The 22,675-nt window shown below is 38.2% G+C and overlaps 1 protein-coding gene across 1 annotated transcript in view; it reads left to right on the forward strand.

Annotated features, from left to right (window-relative positions):
• The window catches only part of PARD3B (par-3 family cell polarity regulator beta), a 1,152,531-nt gene that overhangs the window by 147,296 nt on the left and 982,560 nt on the right, over positions 1–22,675 (forward strand). The window contains exon 2 of the mRNA XM_027565061.1: positions 6,640–6,741. Coding sequence (XP_027420862.1) covers positions 6,640–6,741 — 102 coding nt within the window. The remainder of the gene's footprint in view (positions 1–6,639; positions 6,742–22,675) is intronic.

Here is a 22,675-nt window from a genome sequence, read left to right on the forward strand (position 1 = left end):
CTAGGTTTGTCATAGCTTTAGCTTTTCTTTTAGCTTTAGCTTTTGCTAATATTTGCAGTAAAGGCCATAATTGTTCCATTGGGCACTGCTTTAGCTGCACCCTATATTTTTGTTATTTTAATAATTTTTAAGTTAAACTGTTTTCCAGTTCCGTTTATTTTTTAATCTGTTTTATTCAGAACTTTATTTCTTAATTTCCAAATAGCCAGGTCTTTTCTAGATCTCCTTTTGTCATTGATTCCACTGTGATTAGAGTGCAAATTCTGAATAATTCCAGACTTCTGAAATTTGTTATTCCATGTGTACTTGTAAAGAATGTGTTTTCTAGTCTTTTGGGGGTACAGTGTTTTGTATATATGTGATATAAATAAGGTCACTTTGTTAATAGTGTTCAGATTTATATTTTACTGATCTTTTTGTTTCCTATTAAAAGTCTCCCACTGATTGTGATTTTGTGTGCATGTATGTGTGTGTTTATTATCTATTTTGGCAATGTATATGTTGAAATTGTATTGGGTACATATAAATTTAGCAGTTTCCTTCCAATTGATCCTTAAATTATTATGAAACATCCCCTTTTACCTTTAGTAATGTGACTTAGTCTCGTTTATCTGATGTTAGTATGGCTATATCAAGTTTCTGTTGGTAGGGTCATAGATTTTTAAAACTGGCAGTGAATTTACATATCAGTTGATTCATCTTCACTTTGTATATAAATTATATGTTAATTGTAATTTTGTTGTTAAATTCACCAGGTATTATTACTTGCAACCCAGTCTAAAAACCCTTGGTTCCATTCTAGTTCTCCTGGTTTCTTTGGAAACGTACTTGACCAAAGTGGCATCAGCTCACATTCTTTTCCTAATTGATTTTTTCTCATGTTTGTGCTTGATTTATCTCAGTAACGTGGAACACTGTTCTGAGTTCAGGGCCAGCTTATAAGCTTTGTAGTCAGTGTTACCCTTTCTGTCTTGAAAAAGTGAAAGTGAAAGTCGTTCAATTGTGTCTGACTCTGCGATCGCATGAACTATACAGTCTATGGAATTCTCTAGGCCAGAGTACTGAAGTGGGTAGCCTTTCCCTTCTCCAGGGGATCTTCCTAACCCAGGGATTGAACCCAGGTTTCCCGCATCACATGTGGATTCTTTACCAATTGAACTATCGGGAAAGCCCCCTTTCTGTCTTAATTCTTCCTTTCAGGTATCAGTGCTGCTCTGCTAGCTTTTGCTCCGGTATCATTTCTGGGAATAATTCTTCCCTACACTGTCTTTCGGAGAAGGCAATGGCAACCCACTCCAGTACTCTTGCCTGGAAAATCCCATGGATGGAAGAGCCTAGTAGGCTGCAGTCCGTGGGGTTGCTAAGAGTCAGACACGACTGAAGCGACGCAGCAACGGCAACAACACTGTCTTTGATTGGTTATTCAGAGACTCCTGCTATCTGCCTGTCCTAAATAGTCTTCAGCCCTGCTCTGACTGCTCTCTGTTTCCTGGGTACATCTGATTCTGGGGCATCTGATTCTCTTTTGGTCTGGGGTAGAATGGAGAGTAACCCCAGAGGATTATGAAAGAAGTAGTTAGTTAAAATGTGAATGCACATAAAACTTCCTAACTTTCTATCCAACTTGTGATACCTCAAGTTCCCTTTCTGCTCTTTATTCCATTGCTTCCCAAACCTTTAATGTCATGATCATGAGCAGTTATGCCCTGAAGCTTCTCACTTGTGAAACACTGGACACACAAAGACTTTGGGGCCTTCCGTTATTGCCCACTGTGTCCTCTATTCTTTGACCTTCACGTGGTTCCCTGTGCAGAGGCCAGGGAGCCTCCTGGTTCACTGATGGGATTCTCCAGCTTGCTTGGATCCATTTACCTAGTACATAGAAATGGGTCTGATTCCCTTCTAAGGTAATTGTGCTTTTTGTTAAGTTCTTTACTCTAAACTATTTTCTGTGTTTAAAAAATGCACATTGTCTCTGCTATCTCATTAGCATTTGACCTTCAGTAAGTAAGTTCACCTACTGGTGCCTTGCTTTCCTCATCTGTAAAATGGATTGTTAGCTATGATGACTATTTTGTTAACTATGTTGCGAGATAAGCAATTTAACCATATAAAACATGTGGTGTCTGTCGTACCTGGCCTATTATTGGCACTAAAACAAATGATCTGCTGTGATGATGAAGATAATGATAAAAATGGTGAAATCTCATTTTATGGATACATTCTACCAGATTCATGAAGTTAAATTCTACAAGGAAAATTCTAATTTTCCATTAACTTCAGTTAAAGTAGTATTCCATTCCTTGTGTTCCAGGGGCTAAGATTTTTCTTTTGAAAATATGAAGCCACAAAGAACCTAGTTATGTTATTGAGCATGGTAATCACAGCTCACTGATAAACACAGCCCTTCTCTATCCATGGGCTTTTTCTTCACAGCACTCTTCTCCTCGCCTCTGGGCCTTGTGGGCCATGCAGGTTATTTTTTTCCTCTTCTTGTACCAGAGGCATTTTGCTTAGAAACTCTCCCTTGATCATCAGTATAATCCCAGTGCTTGGTAGTCGCAGCATCATAGTATCTGGTTTGTCTGTCAACTCCTGTATATACGTATTGTAGGTGGAAAATTATTGTTCTTCAAAACATTGGATATTATAAATTTTCTAGGGTATGGGGTCAAATTTTATGTCACTGCCCACAGTGAAGAATATTTGTTGCTGTTAATATCAGTGCTTTTTTGAAAGTTTCTACCTCAATCATTAAAAGTACACAGAAATTGTCTTCTCTGTATAATGCATACACTTTCATTTCATTTTCCATTTCATCCTTTTAGATTATTTTTAGTTTTCAGATTCCAGTAGGAAATAAGTTAACTGTGTATTATTTTAAAAATGGATAAGATACTATCAGAAGTAAAGGAAACATAATGTATGTTATTCTTCAATACTTTAATGATCCTAGGGGTATAAGTAATATGAGTTAGTGCATAGCATGTGTACTAGGGGTATTTTCAAAATAATTGAAAAGTAATACATATTATAAATATTTGTGCAATATAAAGGTAGATTAAATGTCACAATTATGAAAAACAGAGTAAACTTTTCCAAGTGATTAATTGGGTGAACCAAGACATATATGTGAACATCTTTTCATGTTGCATCAGTTTTATTCATGATGGTAATAAAACCAAGCAAATGAAATGCAAAATGTTGACTGTGATGTAACGGTGGAAATGTTTACATGCATAAAGGAGTCAGGTTAAATTTATGGCCTTATGATGGCTATATTGGCTGCTAATATTGCACACACATTCTTAAAATGATCTATAACACCATGGCCAAAATGCCATGGGGACAAAATCACAGTTGGTACATACTGTGTTGATTTATCTCTCTTGATGTGCAAAATATTAACTCAGACAGTTTTCGTATAGCTCATTGGCTTTTGTTCAGCATTAGATGTGTGTTTGTCATTAGTTTACTCTTTCTTTGGGAGTGTAGAAAATGGCATTATCAAGGTAGAGCAGAGTTAAAATTGCAAAGAGTCTTTATGTTCTGGCACCGTGTAGTTGGCTTAAATTTTTTTTTTCCGATTGAATTTGAATATATGATTTAAAAATGTATCAAATTACTGTTTCACTTGATTTAAGTTTGTAAAACTTAAGTTCTGTATTTTTGAATCAAAACCAGAGAGGAATGTCTTCGTTTCAACTCCAGTGCCTGACTTGCCAGAAAGTCTTAGATACTCCAGTGAGAGGGAGGCATACTCCTGGATGCAACAGCCCATCTTGCCGCCTCTTGTCTGCTCTTCCCTTTGCCATTGATCAGATCCTGTTCCCTGCTACTTGCTGAGTTTCCCTGGTTTAAATCTAAGTCTTTGGTTTTCTTTCTCTGTAGGCAGGAAGAGAGAGATACTTTAATAACTTCTACCACCAGTTGTTGGGTTGAGTTGTTTACCTTAGTCTTAGGTGATAAAATCCACTTTTACAAACAGTATGAGAAAAACGCAGACAACTTGATGTCTGATTTAAATAATTGAATATAAAATTACTCTTTAGTTTTTTAAAATCAGCAAGTTTCATCTACAGAGCTGTAATATATCGAAAACAAACTCACTGGAAGTAATGGAAATAAATGAAACTTTTTTTGGTAAGAGGAATATTTTTATAAGGAAAAATGCAATATTGTATAGATTTTAGCTAAAGTTCTATGTAGATTTGGAGAAATACATTGCTTGTAGCATGGTGAAAGTGAAAGTTGCTCAATTATGTCTGACTCTGCAACCGCATGGACTATACAGTCCATGGAATTCTCCAGACCAGAATACTGGAATACGTAGCCTTTCCCTTCTCCATGTGATCTTCCCAACCCAGGGATCAAACCCTAGTCTTCCACATTGCAGGCAGATTCTTTACCATTTGAGCCACCAGGGAAGCCCTTGTAGCATAGTCATACCAAAAAGGTAGAATTGCCAAAGATCATGGGGCAGTTTTATTTTGCTCTTTTACATATAGTCCAGTGGCCATTACATATGGCATTTTGTCTGCCACAGTATCTTCCCTATTTAGAATCTAGTGTATTGTACTTAGCTTTAATAGCACAATTAGCCTTGAATTGTCAAAGCTCTTTGATCAAAGAATCTGAGCTAAGGATGCCTTTCCACCTGGTTGTGTAGTCACTGCTTATATCTTTGTGATCTCTATCTGGCAAAATAGAATTGGGCTGTTTTCTAATAAATCATTCATGTTTCCACACTATAAGTCTAGTAATAGAAGCAAAAAAAAAATCATTCTATTTGGAGTTCCTCTTTAGATACTCTATAGAAAATTTAATTTTGAAGTTTTGAAAGATTATCCAAGGAGGATTCCTTCAGATTTTTTAAGCCTATAATTTTATCAAGTTGGCTTACTGAAAAGCTATGTATTGAGTCACATATCAGTAGCCCTCCAAATAGATGCTTTAAAAAATTATTTAATAGTGTGCCCTTGCCTTTTATCAGGGTCAGCTAAAGAGAAGGCTATATAGCAACCTCTTCTATTGGTTTTTGTGAAACTGCAATTGAATTCTGTGGGCTATGTTAGGACTTACCCTTTACAAAGATTCATGTCGTAAAGGCTTAGAGCTTTAGCTTAGAAGAATTCCTATGTCTTCTTACAAACTGGTATCCATTTCTTTAGCAGATACTAGGCGCTCATAGCTCAAAAGTTACCCACACTGAGGGCCTTTCTAAGCATCACAGAACCAAATTGATTATGCCTTGAGTATTTTGGTAAAAACTATTTATTAATGTTTTTCTTCTTTCATTGGTTCTTGTTCTTATCGTTATAATGGATAAGTACTATATCATTTCCAGAAAAAGGTGGTATAGAAGTAACGGACCTGAATCTGAGCAGAGTGTCTAGCTGTGTATCCAATTGGGAACGTAATTCCTGAAGCCTTACAGTCTGAAGCAATTTTTTATAAAAACAATACTTGGAAATCCCCTAAATCACCACCCCAATTCAGCGAGCACTCCTACCTGCATTTGACTGTGAACACGGTTCTGGTTTCTCCCACGCTTCGGGGATTGGAAATCAGTGCTGGAGCTCTTGTTTCAGATGCCATTGCCAGTTTCAGAGTCGAGGGTATGTGCACAGCACAGAGATGTGAAAAGTTGAAAAGGATTTTGGTCATCTCATTGCAATTGTGTACCTGAGATGATAGCTATTACCATCACAGATGTCTAACTTTTGATTTTTTCCTACAGCTTTAGGATCTCAGTTTCAGAAAGTACTTTTGAGAAGATCTTTCTTTTCCTGATTATTCCTGGGGTTACCTAGCATTAGTTGCTCAGTCGTGTCTGACTCTTTGTGACCCCGTGGACTGTAGCCCACCAGGCTACTCTGTCCATGGGATTTCCCAGGCAAGAATATTGGAGTGCGTAGCCATTCCCTTTTCCAGAGGATCTTCCCAACCTAGGAATCGAACCTGGGTCTCCTGCATTGCAGGCGATTCTTTACCATCTGAGCCACCAGGGACACCCTGGGTATTACCTAAATCAAAGGTTATTCAAAATTACTTGAATATGCTGTATAAATGGCTAGGGCAACTTATTTTTCCATTGCCATTTATAACTTCCTGGAAAACTGTTAAAACATATATACTTTGATTTACTGACTTAAACAGGGTAATCTTGCCACAAATATACAGATAAACAGATAACATTTGTGTTAGGTGTTTAAAAGTTTTATTATTGCTAGAGTGTATTTTTTTTTTTTTTTTGGAGAAGGCAGTGGCACCCCACTCCAGTGTTCTTGCCTGGAAAATCCCATGGACGGAGGAGCCTGGAAAGCTGCAGTCCATGGGGTCGCTGAGGGTCAGACACGACTAACTGACTTCACTTTCAGTTTTCACTTTCATGCATTGGAGAAGGAAATGGCAACCCACTCCAGTGTTCTTGCCTGGAGAATCCCAGGGACGGGGGAGCCTGGTGGGCTGCCGTCTGTGGGGTCGCACAGAGTCGGACACGACTGAAGCGACTTAGTAGTAGTAGTAGTAGTAGAATGTATTTTTAATGAGTCAATTTATTTTTAAAATTAAAATGTATTTTACCTTTTATTATAAAAAAAGCTTTAGTTATGAAAGTTCTTGGTTGTTCTCCCACAGGATCCTGCCTACTGGGTGAAGATTCATCACTTAGAATACACAGATGGAGGAATCCTAGATCCAGATGATGTCTTGGCAGATGTTGTTGAAGACAAAGATAAGGTAGATGACTTGAAAAGTGTTCTATGTCGTTTTCCTCTATAGAGCCACATGTTTTCCTAGAGACTGAGATCCTTAACAAACTCAGGTGTCAATTATTGTTAAAAGGTACCATCTGTTCAATTTTTACCTAGACAGCCCATAAATCAAAGTTCATCATCAGATGTTTGGAAAAACTTTGTCAAGGTTTGGGAGTCTGTTCATGGTGGCCTAATTAGCAGACACTTCATTCCCAAGAGTTCCTGATATGCCTCAGTAAATTAGTGTCAGGCTCTGAAGCTGTTGTGATTCTCATTGTCATTACGGGCTCTGAAGTTTATTTGTGGCCTTTGCTAAATATTCAGCTTAATGCTTGGGATTTGCGTGTGGTTCAAAGGAGAGCCTACAATGGGGAGCAAAGTCTTATGAAGAACTATGGTGAAGATTGTTCTTAAGGTAGCTGGCAGCAACTATCTTGAGTGGTAGTCTTTGTCTTTATTGCTAAAGTGAAAAACACCGACTTGAATCTTTCAAAAAGTTTAAACATGTTTTGCCACATATGTGGAAATAATCCCACTGCAAATATCTTATTTTAATGGGATGATTCTTCTGATGCTAAACTGAAAAAGGTATAAACTATTCAAATGGGATACGCTGGTTTACTGCTGTGAAAATTTATTTTGTTACTATATCTGTGTTGGGCTACTGTGATTAATGGCTAATGTGTTCTCCAGAATTGAACTGTAGCTTTCCCTAAGATCCTTACTTCGAATTTTCTTCTGCTATGCATCTTTAGTGCTGTTAGTACTAGGCTAATTGAAGTCTGTAAACATGTTTCTCTGTATTGTTTTTATGCCAAGGGTAGGGGTGTCTGTGTGTTTTAATCAACTGGACTGGAATATAAATAACTGCTTTATTGAACTTATATTACATTTGCATTTTCCTTTTCCATAAGATTTTTTGTCCTGTTGAAATTTACATTAGTCTTTGCACACATTATATGCATTTATTTTCCCTGTTTTCTGTTGTCTTTCAACCCTCTTTTGCTTTGCATTTTAATTAGTTTAGTATGAAACTTATCTCCCTAAATAATTGTAAGCTCCTAGAGGATATGGACTGAGAGATTTTAACTCCTTTTTGTTTCTTGTATTAATAATATCTGGTATACTATTTTATCCAGACTTGATTCTCAAAGAACACTTTTGAATTTGGGCAAAAAAGAAGACTTTTTTTCTCCACAGCTGACTCTTGCTGTATGTGATTTTGATGCACACTTCTTATTGTTTGGTCTCATGGTAAATAATAAAGTGGTATTTACCTTGATACACAAGAGGATTTTCACTTCTGTTTTTCCCCTTTTTTACTTTGTTTCTTCTCTACATCTTCTTTCTTCTTTCCAAATAATCTAGATATTTGGGTGGTATATTAATGAAAAAGGTCTTCCCATTTCAAATTTCACTGATGTCCTCTGTATTAAAATGAAAAGCTGAAATGTGGCAAGTTTAAGTAGAGCCAGAAGAAAATGTCTCACCCCAGTCTCATCCAGGAGCTCATTACAGGCAGGGTGAGCCCATGAGCCGTGCAGGGAAATCATTTGTCCTGTGGACCTCCTTCCTTTTCGAGAATTGTTTTTAACTATCTTGGCATTGCACTTTTAAACCATAATCCATTTGCTAGACATAGAAACCGCTTTATAATCTGTTTTAAAAGGATTCCATCACCATTACTAAATAAGGTAGAAAAGTGAGATAACCAGTTAAAATCCCAGCAAAGAATTAGTGCTGTTTGGGTACAAGTTTACTCATTCCTTTAATCTACTTTAACACTGCTATGTGAAACCTAATTGTTATTTTTCTGCAGAGTTGATGAAAATTTACACTTTTGATATTACCAGAAATAATTGCATTCCCTTTTCTTTTTTTAAAAATTATAGAAGTGAAAAAGACAGCATTATTATTTTTTCTTTCTGACATTCTCTCTGCAATCTTAAAATTTCCTTACAACCCAGTTGTCCAGTGTGGAAAGAAGTCTCTGCCAGACTTTTTAACCTTTCCTTTCTGTCATTTTAGATTAAGCAGTATTGATAAGTGTTATTTGTGGATATTTAATGACATTTCAAACTCACCCAAGATCCTTTGAGACAGTACTGAGCTTGGATAAAACTGCAGTTCTACTGTTTTTCAAGTTGATTACCTAGTCATCTCTTACATTTAGAGTATATAGAGAAGGAAGCCCAGAGAAACATGGGTGGATATATGTAATTGCTGTGCTCTAGCCCACACTTCTCAGCTCAAGGAAAGATTCTGACCACAGTTGAGAAATGGCATTAGGAACCATTGATGGCTTAACTGGAAAGGGTGACATAGGAAAAACAGAAATTTAGAATTGGAAAGCAGGAAAGACTGAAGCTGTTAATGTAGTGTATGAAAGAGCCATCCAGTACACTTAAGTAGAAATTAGAGGTTAAGTGGTATTCTACTTAAAAATCAGTTGGGAAGCTAATAGATTTTAATTGATTTTCTAAAGACATGACTTTCAAAATTTCTGGTACCCTAAGTGGTTTGTCTTTGGTCTTCTGTTATTCCTTTGGCCAACACAGTGCATAATGCATATATGATATCTCTTTGGGAGGTTTTATTTTATTTTAAACTTGATTTCCCATTAAAATCCCTTTCAGGAGAACCAAGTTTTTGCTCTGTTGCACTATTTCTAGCCTATATTTTGTCAAAATATTATTGGAGCAGCTTTGGAATTTTGAGTCTTATCATAACTAGTATTTGTGTAAAAGTGAAAGTGTTAGCCGTTCATTTGTGTCCGACTCTTTGCTTCCCCATGAACTGTAGCTCACCAGGCTCCTCTTTCTGTGGAATTCTCTAGGCCAGAATACTGGAGTGGGTAGCCATTCCCTTCTTCAGGGGATCTTCCTGACCCAGGGACTCTCTGACCCAGGGAAGCTATGTGTTATCCCCATTTTTAATTTCTAAGAACAATTCACAGAAATTGAGTCACTTGCCAAAGCTCCCACAGGTAGTAATGTCAGATTCAGCCTCTGGAACCAAGAGTTTAAATCTCCACACTCTATTTTTTTCTTCTGCAATATGCTAAGGCAGTGTGTTGGGTGTTTGTATCTATGATTTCTAACTATGAAAATTCATCAATCATAAATAAGCATGAATTTGCTTTTACACAGTTACTGCCATTGTTAAGAAAAGATACGGAATGGAATTATGGAGAGTAGCAGAATGAATTCAAAACTAATATGCTGTGCATGTACAGTTAACTCCAACTCTCTGTGCCTGCAGCCTGCATCTGATTTACTACAGAGGTCTGCCAGTTTTACCTTTGTTACTTTCTCTTGTACCTCCTTTCCCAGGACCTGGATAATTCAATCCAGTTACAAGTTTGATTCTAAATGGATTTATGGAATACATCTGCAGCCTAACCACTGTGTGCAGTTCGCATATATAGTGAACACCATACGCAGGACACTGTGTACTGTGCTATCACAGGTGGGCAGGGCCCCACAGATGTCTATGTCCTAATGCCCAGAACCCGTGAGTATCTCTTACATAGCAGATTTAATTAAGTGAGAGACCTTAAAATGAAGAGATTGTCTGGGGTTTTTTGGGTGGGCTATATGTAAACATAAGGATCCTTATATATAGAAGAGGAAGGCAGGAGAGTCAGAGTTAGAGAGAGACAGTATGAGAAAGTGTCAGCTGGCCAATGTGTGATTTGAAAATACAGCCATAGAGTATAGACAGCTTCCAGGAGCCGGAAATGGCATGTCTCCAGAAGGAGTACAGCCCTGCTCACAGCTTGATTTTAGACCAATGAGCCCATTTCAGACTTCTCACCTCCAGAACTCTAAGATGAATTTGTCTTGTTTGAATTCACTGTTTGAGGTGATTTGTTATGGCAGCAATAGGACATTGGTGCACTGTCTTTTACTCTATTTTAAACTTAAAGTGATAATGGTTCTCAAGTTTCATACGACTCTGACTTTTAAGATGCTGTAGGACAAGGAAAATATGGCAATGTATAACTTATATCATGTAAACTGGAATACTGCCATGGTTTTATTACATATACAAAAGTATAATTATACTATGTGATAAGGTATATAGGGAGAATGTTTCTATCTTTGACTAGCATAGGGATTCATTCTGGAGAGATGCGAGTAGTTCTCCTGGACTCCACCAGCCGTGGGTTAGCCCCCTCAATCACCCATGAAATCTGGTCCTCAGATACTATAGTTTCAGTTCAACTTTATCCCTTGTTAGTTGTATATGCTTGGATGTGGTTTTTCATGTCTTAGGCTTGATTTGTCCCTTTATAAAATGCATATAAAAGTTTTGCAGGGTCAGTATATAGATTATAAAAAGTGTTAAGTCCAGTATGGAATATAATTAAGCATTCAAAGGATAACTGTTCAGTTCAGTTGCTCAGTCAACTCTGAATCTTTGAGACCCCATGGACTGGAGCATGCCAAGCTTCGCTGTCCATAAGCAATTTCCGAAGCTTGCTCAAACTCATGTCCATCTTGTCAGTGATCCAACCGTCTCATCCTCTGTTGTCCCCTTTTCCTCCTGCCTTTGATCTTTTCCAGCATCAGGGTCTTTTCCAATGAGTCAGTTCTTCGCATCAAGTGGCCAAAATATTGGAGTTTCAGCTTCAGCATCAGTTCTTCCAATGAATCTTCAGGACTGATTTCCTTTAGGATTGACTGGCTTGATCTCCCTGCCATCCAAGGGACTCTCAAGAGTCTTCTCAAACACCACAGTTCAAAAGTATCAATTATTCGGTGTTCAGCTTTCTTTATAATCCAACTCTCACATCCATACATGACTGCTGGAAAAACCATAGCTTTAACTAGATGAACTTTTGTCAGCAAAGTAATGTCTTTGCTTTTTAATATGCTGTCTAGGTTGGTCATAGCTTTTCTTCCAAGGAGCAAACATCTTTTAATTTCATGGCTGCAGTCACCATCTGCAGCGATTTTGGAGTTGAAAAAAATAAAGTGTGTCACTGTTTCCCTGTCTATTTGCCGTGAAGTGATGGGACCAGAGCCATGATCTTAGTTTTCTGAATGTTTAAGCTAACTTTTTCACTCTCCTCTTTCACTTTCATCAAGAGGCTCTTTAGTTCTTCTTTACTTTCTGCCTTAACGGTGCTGTCATCTGCATATCTGAGGTTATTGATATTTCTTCTGGCAATCTTGATTCCAGTTTGTGCTTCATCTAGCCCAGCATTTCGCATGATGTACTCTGCATATAAGTTAAATAACCAGGGTCACAATATACAGCCTGAACTTACTCCTTCCCTGATTTGGAACCAGTCTGTTGTTCCATGTCCAGTTCTAATTGTTGCTTCTTGACCTGCATACAGATTTCTCAGGAGGTCAGGTGGTCTGGTATTCCCATCTCTTCCAGAATTTTCCACAGTTTGTTGTGATCCACATAGTCAAAGGCTTTGGCATAGTCAATAAAGCAGATGTAGATGTTTTTCTAAAACACTCTTGCTTTTTCAATGATCCAACAGATGTTGGCAATTTGATCTCTGGTTCCTCTGCCTTTTTAAAATCCAGATTAAACATCTGGAAGTTCACAGTTCACATACTGTTGAAACCTGGCTTGGAGAATTTGGGGCATTACTTTACTAGTGTGTGAGATGAGTGCAATTGTGCGGTAGTTTGAACATTCTTTGGCATTGCCTTTCTTTGGGATTGGAATGAAAGTGACCTTTTCCAGTCCTGTGAACACTGCTGAGGTTTCCAGATTTGCTGGCATATTGAGTGCAGTGCTTTCACAGCATCATCTTTTAGGATTTGAAATAGCTCAATGGGAATTCCATCACCTCCACTAGCTTTGTTCATAGTGATGTTTCCTAAGGCCCACTTGACTTTGCATTCCAGGATGTCTGTCTCTAGGTGAGTGATCAAACCATCGTGGTTATCTGGGTCATAAAGATGTTGTTTGTATAGTTCTTCTGTTCTTGCCACCTCTTCTTAATACCTTCAACTTCTGTTAGGTCCATACCATTTCTGTCCTTTATTGAGCCTATCTTTGCATGAAATGTTCCCTTGATATCTCTAATTTTCTTGGAGAGATCTCTAATCTTTCCCGTTGTATTGTTTTCCTCTATTTCTTTGCATTGATCACTGAGGAAGGCTTTCTTATCTCTCCTTGCTATTCTTGGGAACTCTGCATTCAGATGGGTATATCTTTCCTTTTCTCCTTTGCCTTTCACTTCTCTTCTTTTCACAGCTGTTTGTAAGGCCTCCTCAGACAAATGTTTTGCCTTTTTGCATTTCTTTTTCTCCGGGATGATCTTGATCACTGCCTCCTGTACAATGTAACAAACTTGCGTCCATAGTTCTTCAGGCACTCTCTCTCTGAGACCTAATCCCTTGAATCTGCTTGTCATTTCCACTGTATAATCATAAGGGATTTGATTTATGTCATAACTGAATGGTCTAGTGGTTTTCCCTACTTTCTTCAATTTCAGTCTCAATTTGGCAATAAGGACTTCATGATCTGAGCCACAGTCAGTTCTCGGTCTTGTTTTTGCTGACTGTATAGAGCGTCTCCATCTTTGGCTGCAAATAATATAATCACAAGCTGGTTTTAGAAAAGGCAGAGGAACCAGAGATCAAATTGCCAACATCCACTGAATCATGGAGAAAGGAAGAGAGTTCCAGAAAAACATCTATTTCTGCTTTGTTGACTATGCCAAAGCCTTTGGATGTATGGATCACAATAAACTGTGGAAAATTCTGAAAGAGATGGGAATATCAAGACCACCTGACCTGCCTATTGAGAAACCGTATGCAGGTCAGGAAGCAACAGTTAGAACTGGACATGGAGCAGACTGGTTCCAAATAGGAAAAGGAGTATGTCAAGACTGTATATTGTCACCCTGCTTATTTAACTTATATGCAGAGTACATCATGAGAAACACTGGGCTGGAAGAAGCACAAGCTGGAATCAAGATTGCTGGGAGAAATATCAGTAACCTTAGCTATGCAGATGATACCACCCTTATGGCAGAAAGTGAAGAGGAACTAAAAAGCCTCTTGATGAAAGTGAAAGTGGAGAGTGAAAAAGTTGGCTTAAAGCTCAACATTCAGAAAACGAAGATCATGGCATCCGGTCCCATCACTTCATGGGCAATAGATGGGGAAACAGTGGAAGCAGTGTCAGACTTTATTTTTCTGGGCTCCAAAATCACTGCAGATGGTGACTGCAGCCATGAAATTAAAAGATGCTTACTCCTTGGAAGGAAAGTTATGACCAACCTCGATAGCATATTAAAAACCAGAGACATTACTTTGCCAACAAAGGTCCATCTAGTCAAGGTTATGGTTTTTCCAGTGGTCATGTATGGATGGGAGAGTTGGACTGTGAAGAAAGCTGAGCGCCGAAGAATTGATGCTTTTGAACTGTGGTGTTGGAGAAGACTCTTGAGGGTCCCTTGGACTACAAGGAGATCCAACCAGTCCATCCTAAAGGAGATCAGTCCTGGGTGTTCACTGGAAGGACTGATGCTGAAGCTGAAACTCCAATACTTTGGCCACCTCATGCGAAGAGTTGACCCATTGGATAAGACCCTCATGCTGGGAGAGATTGGGGGCAGGAGGAGAAGGGTACGACAGAGGATGAGCTGGCTGGATGGCATCACCGACTCAATGGACGTGAGTTTGGGTAAACTCCGGGAGTTGGTGATGTTCAGGGAGGCCTGGTGTGCTGCGATTCATGGGGTCACAAAGTGTTGAACACGACTGAGCGACTGAACTGAATATAATCGATCTTATTTCAGTATTTACTGTCTGGTGATGTCCATGTGTAGATTCTTGTGTGGTTGAAATAAGGTGTTTTCTATGACCAGTGTATTCTCTGAACCCAATGTACAGTATGAAAAGGCAAAAAGATATGACACTGAAAGATGAACTTCCCAGTTTAACTGATAACAATAATAGTAAGATTTTGATAGTGTTGTTAGTGCAGTATTTACCTGTGTGTTTTGATTTAAACATTAAATATTTAAAAAACTGAAATATCAAACTGTTTTGTAGTGCATTTTAATTTTTTAAAAACCCTTTTAAAATTAGTTTAACGGTCATTACACTGTTTAAGTTTTATAGGAAGATTTTATGAAAAAGCATTTAGATTAATATTATTTGGGGAATGAAAATGCCAATATGACTTATATTAAAATGTGAATTCTTTTATCAAGACTTATTGTGTGATAAACCAAGAAGCATTCAGGGTTCTAATGTGGTTTTGAACTGGAGACTGACTTGCATAGTCAACTCGTGACCTTAAACCAGACACTCAGTCCTGAAGCCCAGATTGCTTTCTGAGCGCACTCTGTTGCCCTCTAGTGGAGTCCCCAGCTCCGCAGAAACCAACTCACAGGAGGTATTTCCTGATGATGTATTTTCACTGTATTTCTAGCACAACTCAGAGACACAGTCATGGCTAATACAATCACGGTTCATATTTCAACTAGTGATTGTCATTTTTTTCATGGTTACCAACCATACTGATATTTACATATGGCTTTGTAAGTTTTAAGGCTGAATCAAAATTTTTGGATTTGTAAAACGATTTAGACGTCTTTCCATCTTCCTTTTCACTGGTTGCATGTTTATTGGCTGGTGGTGATAAAGTATAACTTTTTCTATATGTAGTTGAAGAGTTTATGAGATACATTGTATTTTTCTGGGGATAGGGAATGCTAAATTAAGGTATACTCCTTAAAAAAAAGGTCCTGTATTATTTTTGAGTTCTAATTTTGTCTATAAGAATCCATTTCAAAGAGAAACACCTATTTTAAGCCCTTGACTATTAAGAAGTCAGAATATGGTTGTGGGAGGTTGTTTTTCTTTGATTCAACAGTTGATGTTTTGAAAGTGCATTTGCAAGGAAGTTTGGAGAATGTTTCAGAAATAAGTGCAGAAGCCCAAAAGGATTATCTTGACCAAAAAATTTCATCTTAATCTTTTAAAGAGTTCTCTCTGCTTATAGAATTACAAAGTTACAGAATCATAGAAGCAAAAGAGACCTCAATAATCACGTACCTTAACCCCATCATTTTCCAAAGGAGATTCATCTGAACCAAGGATAATTTACAGGGCTCCATATTTCCAGCTTCTTTCTTTCCTGAGTCCATTTCTGCATTTCCTCCCTGGGATCCTGATAGCATCTGGTGTGGATCAAAACTGCTGAATTTCCCACTCCAAGTTGGTTTCCTCCACCGACTTCTTTATTCCTGTCAGTAGGAGCATCTTCTCCTACTCTTTCTTCCAGGCTTGTACTTGTACTTGCAGTTATTTTAAAAATATTTAATCCAATTTATTCTTTGAACCTAATTTATGTATCTGTTCCCCTCTTTCTATTTCTACAGCTTTTAAATTTAAATTTAAAATAAAACCTCATGCAGGGTTAACTTAGTTGATAAGGAATTGGTAGTCTTTTCTTGCCCTTCATGCCCCTCAAGTGTTCTTTGCCACAGATGCACTGGGACACAAAGTGGCTGCGAGCTTGCATTCTGCAAGGCAGAGTCAGCTCATCTCTTGGCTCTGCTGTCTTACTTGGCTTTGGGCAACTTACTTAACCTTCTTGTCCATAGTTTCCTCTTAGACATTTGGAGGTAAAATAAGTGCTAATTTTACAAGTTAATACATGAAGTGTTTAGGAAAGTGCCTGGCTTGTGGTGAGTTATGAATAAGTGTTATTATCATTAACCTACTACTATTAATAAGGTAGGTTATCTTATTCCTAAAGTATTGCCTAAGGGGTGCCATTGCTTCCAGTGTTTACAAAATCAAGGTTAAAGCTCATGGCCATACATTATATTTAGAGAACTCAGAATGTCTCCAAACTATTTTTCTCAAACTGTGCCTTCTCAAACCTCAAAAGGAATGAAAGGACTATAGTAACTGGTCTCTGAGGTTCCACGTGCTTTTTGCTCCATGGCTTGCCTAACGTTTCACTTGTCTGGAGTGTACTTGTCCCTACTTCCTGCTTATCCAGGGTTCATTCAGTATATTATAGAATGAAAGCTCCATGAAGAAAGGGTCTTTGTTCACTGCTGTGTACCAGGTGCCTGGCATTTCATAACTGCTGAGATGGTTGTGGAGTAGAATAGAATGAGTGAGTGAATTAGTATATGTATGAGTTTTCTGGTCTTGAGCAAACCATTTAACTACTCTAAGTGCTAGGTTTTTTTTTTTTAATAAAGTGAATGATTAATGATAATGTTTTCACAGTGTCTTTGGGAAGATTGAGAAATTTTATATGAAAATTCAGTGGAAATTAGGATGTAATTTATACATGTAAATAATGTGTATTCCTGCTGCTCGATTCTTTGCTATCTTTCAAGATCCAGGTCAGATTGCATTTTGTTCTAGTTTGTTTTCAGACTATCATAATCCTGAATAAATTCTCTGTCACTCTAATTTTATAGAAATCATTAAGTAGTCTTTTAAAAATATATTATCGCTTTATAACACTTATCAATTGCCTTTTTCAAATCCTGAATTTTATTATGGTTTAACTTCTCAAGTCTTAATTTTGTCTCTCCAAATGTCTTGTATACTCCTTTAGGATTGGGATAGTCTTTTCAAATATCTAACACCTGGACTTCTTACCTGTGGCTTGGTTTCAGTTAGTGATAGTTATAACTGGAACTGAAGGTTTAATTGTCCATCTTTTTCCTTCCACTTAACTACGTTGTGTCTTTTAAATTTTTTATCATGATGCAGTTTGTAGGCACGTTCCAACCTCAGAGGAGCACTTTGGAATCGATGCCTTTGTGACCTTACAATGGCAAAGACAAATGGTGTCGGGAGACAGTAATGCAAAGCAAAGTAATCCAGGTGATGCCTGTGTCCAATATATTCTCCCTGATGCCTTCTGCAATTTACTTAGTTGGCAATGATAATGTGTGGGAGTGAAAGAAAGAGAATCTGTGCACAGATGTGTGTGTGTGTGTGTGTGTGTGTGTGTGTGTCGGAGGGGTGCATATACACTTGCCCTGAGCATGCTTGTGCACATCTGTGATACAAAGGTTTTACTGGGAGTTGGAGAGAAATGGTCAAACTTGATAGTGCTGTTAGTTTTGCTAGGCATTTGAGTATAGTCAACAGTAAAACACAAGAAAATTTTTGACATATATGTAAAACTTCAAGTTTGGTTGGAGGGAAAAAGGCAATGATACTAGAGATTATAATAATCTTTACTTAGAGCTAAAATGTAGTTCTAAAAGAAAAAAATCAGCATTTCTTCCTTTACAAGCATACCTTTGATGCTGCTGCTGCTGCTAAGTCACTTCAGTCATGTCTGACTCTGTGCGACCCCATAGACAGGCAGCCCACCAGGCTCCGCTGTCCCTGGGATTCTCCAGGCAAGAACTGGAGTGGGTTGCCGTTTCCTTCTGCAATGCATGCAAGTGAAAAGTGAAAGTGAAGTCGCTCAGTCGCGTCCGACTCTTAGCGACCCCATGGACTGCAGCCCTCCAGGCTTCTCCATCCATGGGATTTTCCAGACAAGAGTACTGGAATGGGTTGCCATTGCCTTTTCCGAAGTGTGCCTTTAACCATATGTTATTGAACCAATGTTCTCTCTTGCAATAGCTTCTTTTGAGGCTATTTGTATAGGTATATCTATGCCCAAGAGTTATATGACCATAATTAGGATTTTGAAAATACATGTATTTTGATTTATATTAATGTATAAATGGCAATTTCATTAAGGTACCTGAAATTACACCAATACAAAGCTACTTAAGTTATAAAACATCCTCTTTCAAAAATCTAAATACCTCTGGGTGCTAGTTGAACACCACATTGTTAATAGGTAAGTATGTATAGATTTAATCAGATTGTGGTTCCCGCGCCCCCCTCTCCCCCCCAGTATCTAGCTGAGATCAGCTTTACTCAAGGAATATTCTGGAGTGTTATGTGGGTGAGGGCTTTAGCCATTTTAGTCCAGGTTTTTCATTTTATTACTCTAACCCCTTTCAACCTCACTTTTCTCATTTTAAAAATCACCTACTACTGTCCCACCAACCATACAGAGTTGGTAGGAGCATCAAATGCAGGTAAGTACCTGGTAACACTTTGAAATATTAATATGTTGTACCAAGCAAATATAGAACTTTTGCCCTTATTCCCTGTAACAGGGAGGCATTTAAGCAAATGTTTACTTGTAATCCGGGAGGGCCTTGCCGTCATGTAAGAACAGTGAACCAGAGGAGAGGAACGTGAGAGAAGTTTGGAGGAAGGAGGCTGGTTATGTGGAAAGAAAACAGTCTTCACTTCTTGTCATCCAGTGAGGTGTTTAGTGAGGGAGAAGGGGCCTTTTTAACTGGCGAAGAGGATACAGGGGAGAATTACAGGAAGGGGAGAGGCAAAGTACTGAAAGGAGGAAGATTCAATTTGCCCTTAGAAATTTAATGAGGACAAAGCAAGGATACCAGAGCTTCCAAGAACACACAGGAAGGCATAAACCACAGTACAATGATGGTTTCCCAGCACTTTCACGATTCTGGAACTTTGATAACACTTGTGTGTATGTGTTTGCTGCTTAGTTCTTAATGATTAACAGTAGATTGCTTAAAATGAAAAGGAGCTGGAGCCTCCTTGAAGGAGGTGGAGTGTCTCTTTTAGGATAAGAGAGATCTTAAGAAATAAGATGAAATTATGGAAAGGAAAGCACCTGAATACATGGAGTCCCACGATTTAAGAGAAAAAAAAAGAAAGAAACAGGCCAGCCGGGAGATATTCTCAGTACTGACAAGTGACCCATGAAGCTTAAGCGTCACCAGGAGATGTTATCTATTCAGCAATTTCATGGGAGTAGCTCTGTATCAGACTCTTAATCTTGTATGATGTTTGTTGTTTTCAATTCTGGTTTTTCTATTTCCAGGACCTCACATTCACTGTATATTATTAATTAGCTATATTGTAAATGGGCTGCTCTTGAAATCACATTCACATTTATAACACTTCTGAGATCCTTGTTCCAAATTCCATTTGTATTTATAGACGACTTAACATCTGCAGATAAATTTTTAGTAAATAAGAATATTTAATTTCTTTAAACTTTTTAAATTGTAGCTTTTTAAAGTCCTATAAGTATATAATTTTCTGTTTAAAGATAAAATGTACATCCCCACCATGAATACTGAAGCTTAAATAATTTTGGCAGGATTACTGAACTTTATATTTGCTGCTTTAACTTTTTAAGTTCTCTTTTTAGCTTCCCTTCTTTTGATGTTATGAATCAATATTGAAGGATCAAGTGACATTTCCTTAGCAATAAAGAAGAAAGCTTCCTTGTGCAGACTTTAATCAGAGGAGCAAAATAGCACAGAAGCCTGTTCATATTTAATATCTTTATTAATCTCAATTCAAAATACATTACAGGTGAAACAGATATTTACATAATACTTAACCATAAGCAGACCGAGAGACTGCAAAAATAACATGATTCGAGATGTTTCTCATAGCTCACCAGTCTGAAATATGCAGCTGTATATAGACAAAAAGTTGAATCTAATACTTTGTAATTGATAACAGGGTGAAAACTTTTCTAGATGGCTAACTGAGGGTAGCCACTGTATCCATTTGAAATGAACCTAATGTGGTCCTTTAAGTACAAATTTTACAAAGCTCTGGGATAACTTATTGGAATTACCTAATGTTGCTACTAATGCTGAACCTGGATGCTCTTTGGGCTTCATGGTGGCCAGATGGTAAAAGAATCCTCCTGCAACGCAGGCAACCCAGGTTCAATCCCTGGGTCAGGAAGATCCCCTGGAGAAGGAAATGGTAACCCACTCCAGTATTCTTGCCTGGAGAATCCCATGGATGGAGAATCCCATGGACAGGGGATCCTGGCAGGATACAGTCCATTGGGTCACAAAGAGTCGGACACCACTAAGAGATTAACACTTTCACTGTTTTGGATGCTATTGAGAAGACTGAAGGGAGTCTGCTAACTGTCCTCAACTATCTTGGAGATCATAGAAAAGAAGGACTAAATTCGTTTATTTCTATCACAAGACGCTGGGCCATTGAAGTTTTAAGGAATTACATTTCAGCTCAATATAACGAATAGCTCTTCAATAAAGTGCATGCTGCTTTATAAAGCGTGAACTTGAGTTATTGAGACTATCTAAGCAAGAGTTGTACAAGCATTTGCCAGGAATTAATTCTTTTAGGTTTGGAGTTTAATTAGAGCATCTACAGGCCAGCTATGAGCCCATGAGGCATGCATTTCAATCTAGAAATATGAGGTAGGCCCTTGTAGCTGATCATTGTGCAGTGTTGTGTGCTTACCCAGTATCCATCCCCATTAGGGGAACTCTAGTTTTGTTCAGGTATCTCTCTCCCTCATGTGACCACCCATGTCAAAGGGTAAGTCTGGGTGGGCCTTTATCTGTGTGCCAGTGTCTATAGTCCAAACCTGCAGGTGGTGGATTCCAGGACCCACCACAGATACGAAAGTACACTATTTCTCAAGTCCTATAGTTGGACCTTCATATCCACAGTTTCATTTCTAAGGATTCAACTAATTGTGGATTTTGTAGTTCACTGTATATTTACACGGGGTGGGGGTTATAAGTGGGCCAGCACAATTCAAACTCTTGTTCTTCAAAGGTCAACTATACTTTGAGAAGGGCAATATGATTCTGTTTGTGCCAAAGATGCTCAAGGAGAGAGGTATGCTGATGCCTTCTGGGAAAACTTTTCTATCTCCTGGGAGAGGTTTCCTCTGAATTCTGTTCTATTCTGAGGCTTGGAACTCCTGCATCCTCCAGCTTCCAGCATGAGGTAGAACTATCGTGGAAGGAGAATCAGCACCCACGGACTTCAAGGACATGGCCTCTGCGCCAGTGGATTTAGTGAACACTAAAGTCCATCCTAATTGGGACATCCAATTATATGAACCATTTACTACTTTATATTTAAGCCTGTTTCATTTGTATGTTTTTGTGACTCACAGATTGAAGTTTCCCAATTGTCACCTACAATGATAGGAGTTGGGCTCCATCTTTCCACTGTTCTCATTCCCACTTGGTTGGGGTATATTTGTTCTTTCCTCTTTTATTTCTATATGTGGGGTTGGCCAAAAGGTTTGTTTGAGTTTTTCTGGTAAGTGTTACAGAAAACCCTGAATAAACTTTTTGGTCAACCCAATATCTTATGTTAGAAAAGCTGTCTTAATTTAGTTTATAGGTCTCCTAAATTGTTTGCTTTCTTCTTTTCAGAAGTTTTTGAATTGTTGGTGAAAGAGTTAAGCCCCTAAGGTTAAAATGCGTATTTCATTGTATGACTTTGATTCAGTAGGCAAGATTAATTGGGAATTTTTCCATTTGGTGAGAATTACATCTCATTTTAAATGAATTACATGGCAAATAGGTGGGGAAACAATGGAAACAGTGATAAACTTTATTTTCTTGGGTTACAAAATCACTGCAGATGGTGACTGCGGCTATGAAATTAAAAGATGCTTGCTTCTTGGAAGAAAGCTATGACCAACCTAGACAGCATATTAAAAAGCAGAGACATTACTTTGCTGACAAAGGTCCATATAGACAAAGCTATGGTTTTTCCAGTAGTCATGTATGGATGTGAGAGTTGGACCATAAAGAAAGCTGAGCACTAAAGAATTGATGCTTTTGAACTGTGGTGTTGGAGAGGACTCTTGAGAGTCCCTTGGACTGCAGGGAGATCAAACCAGTCAATCCTAAAGGAAAACAGTCCTAAATTTTCATTGGGAGGACTGATGCTGAAGCTTCAATACTTTGGCCCCCTCATGGGAAGAACTGACTCATGGGAAACGACCCTGATGCTGGGAAAGATTGAAGGCAGAGAGGAAGGGGAGGACAGAGGATGAGATGATTGGATGGCATCACCAACATGATGGACATGTGTTTGAGCAAGCTC

This window comes from Bos indicus x Bos taurus, chromosome 2 (assembly GCF_003369695.1).
Source record: "Bos indicus x Bos taurus breed Angus x Brahman F1 hybrid chromosome 2, Bos_hybrid_MaternalHap_v2.0, whole genome shotgun sequence".
In the NCBI taxonomy this organism is placed as follows: domain Eukaryota; kingdom Metazoa; phylum Chordata; class Mammalia; order Artiodactyla; family Bovidae; genus Bos; species Bos indicus x Bos taurus.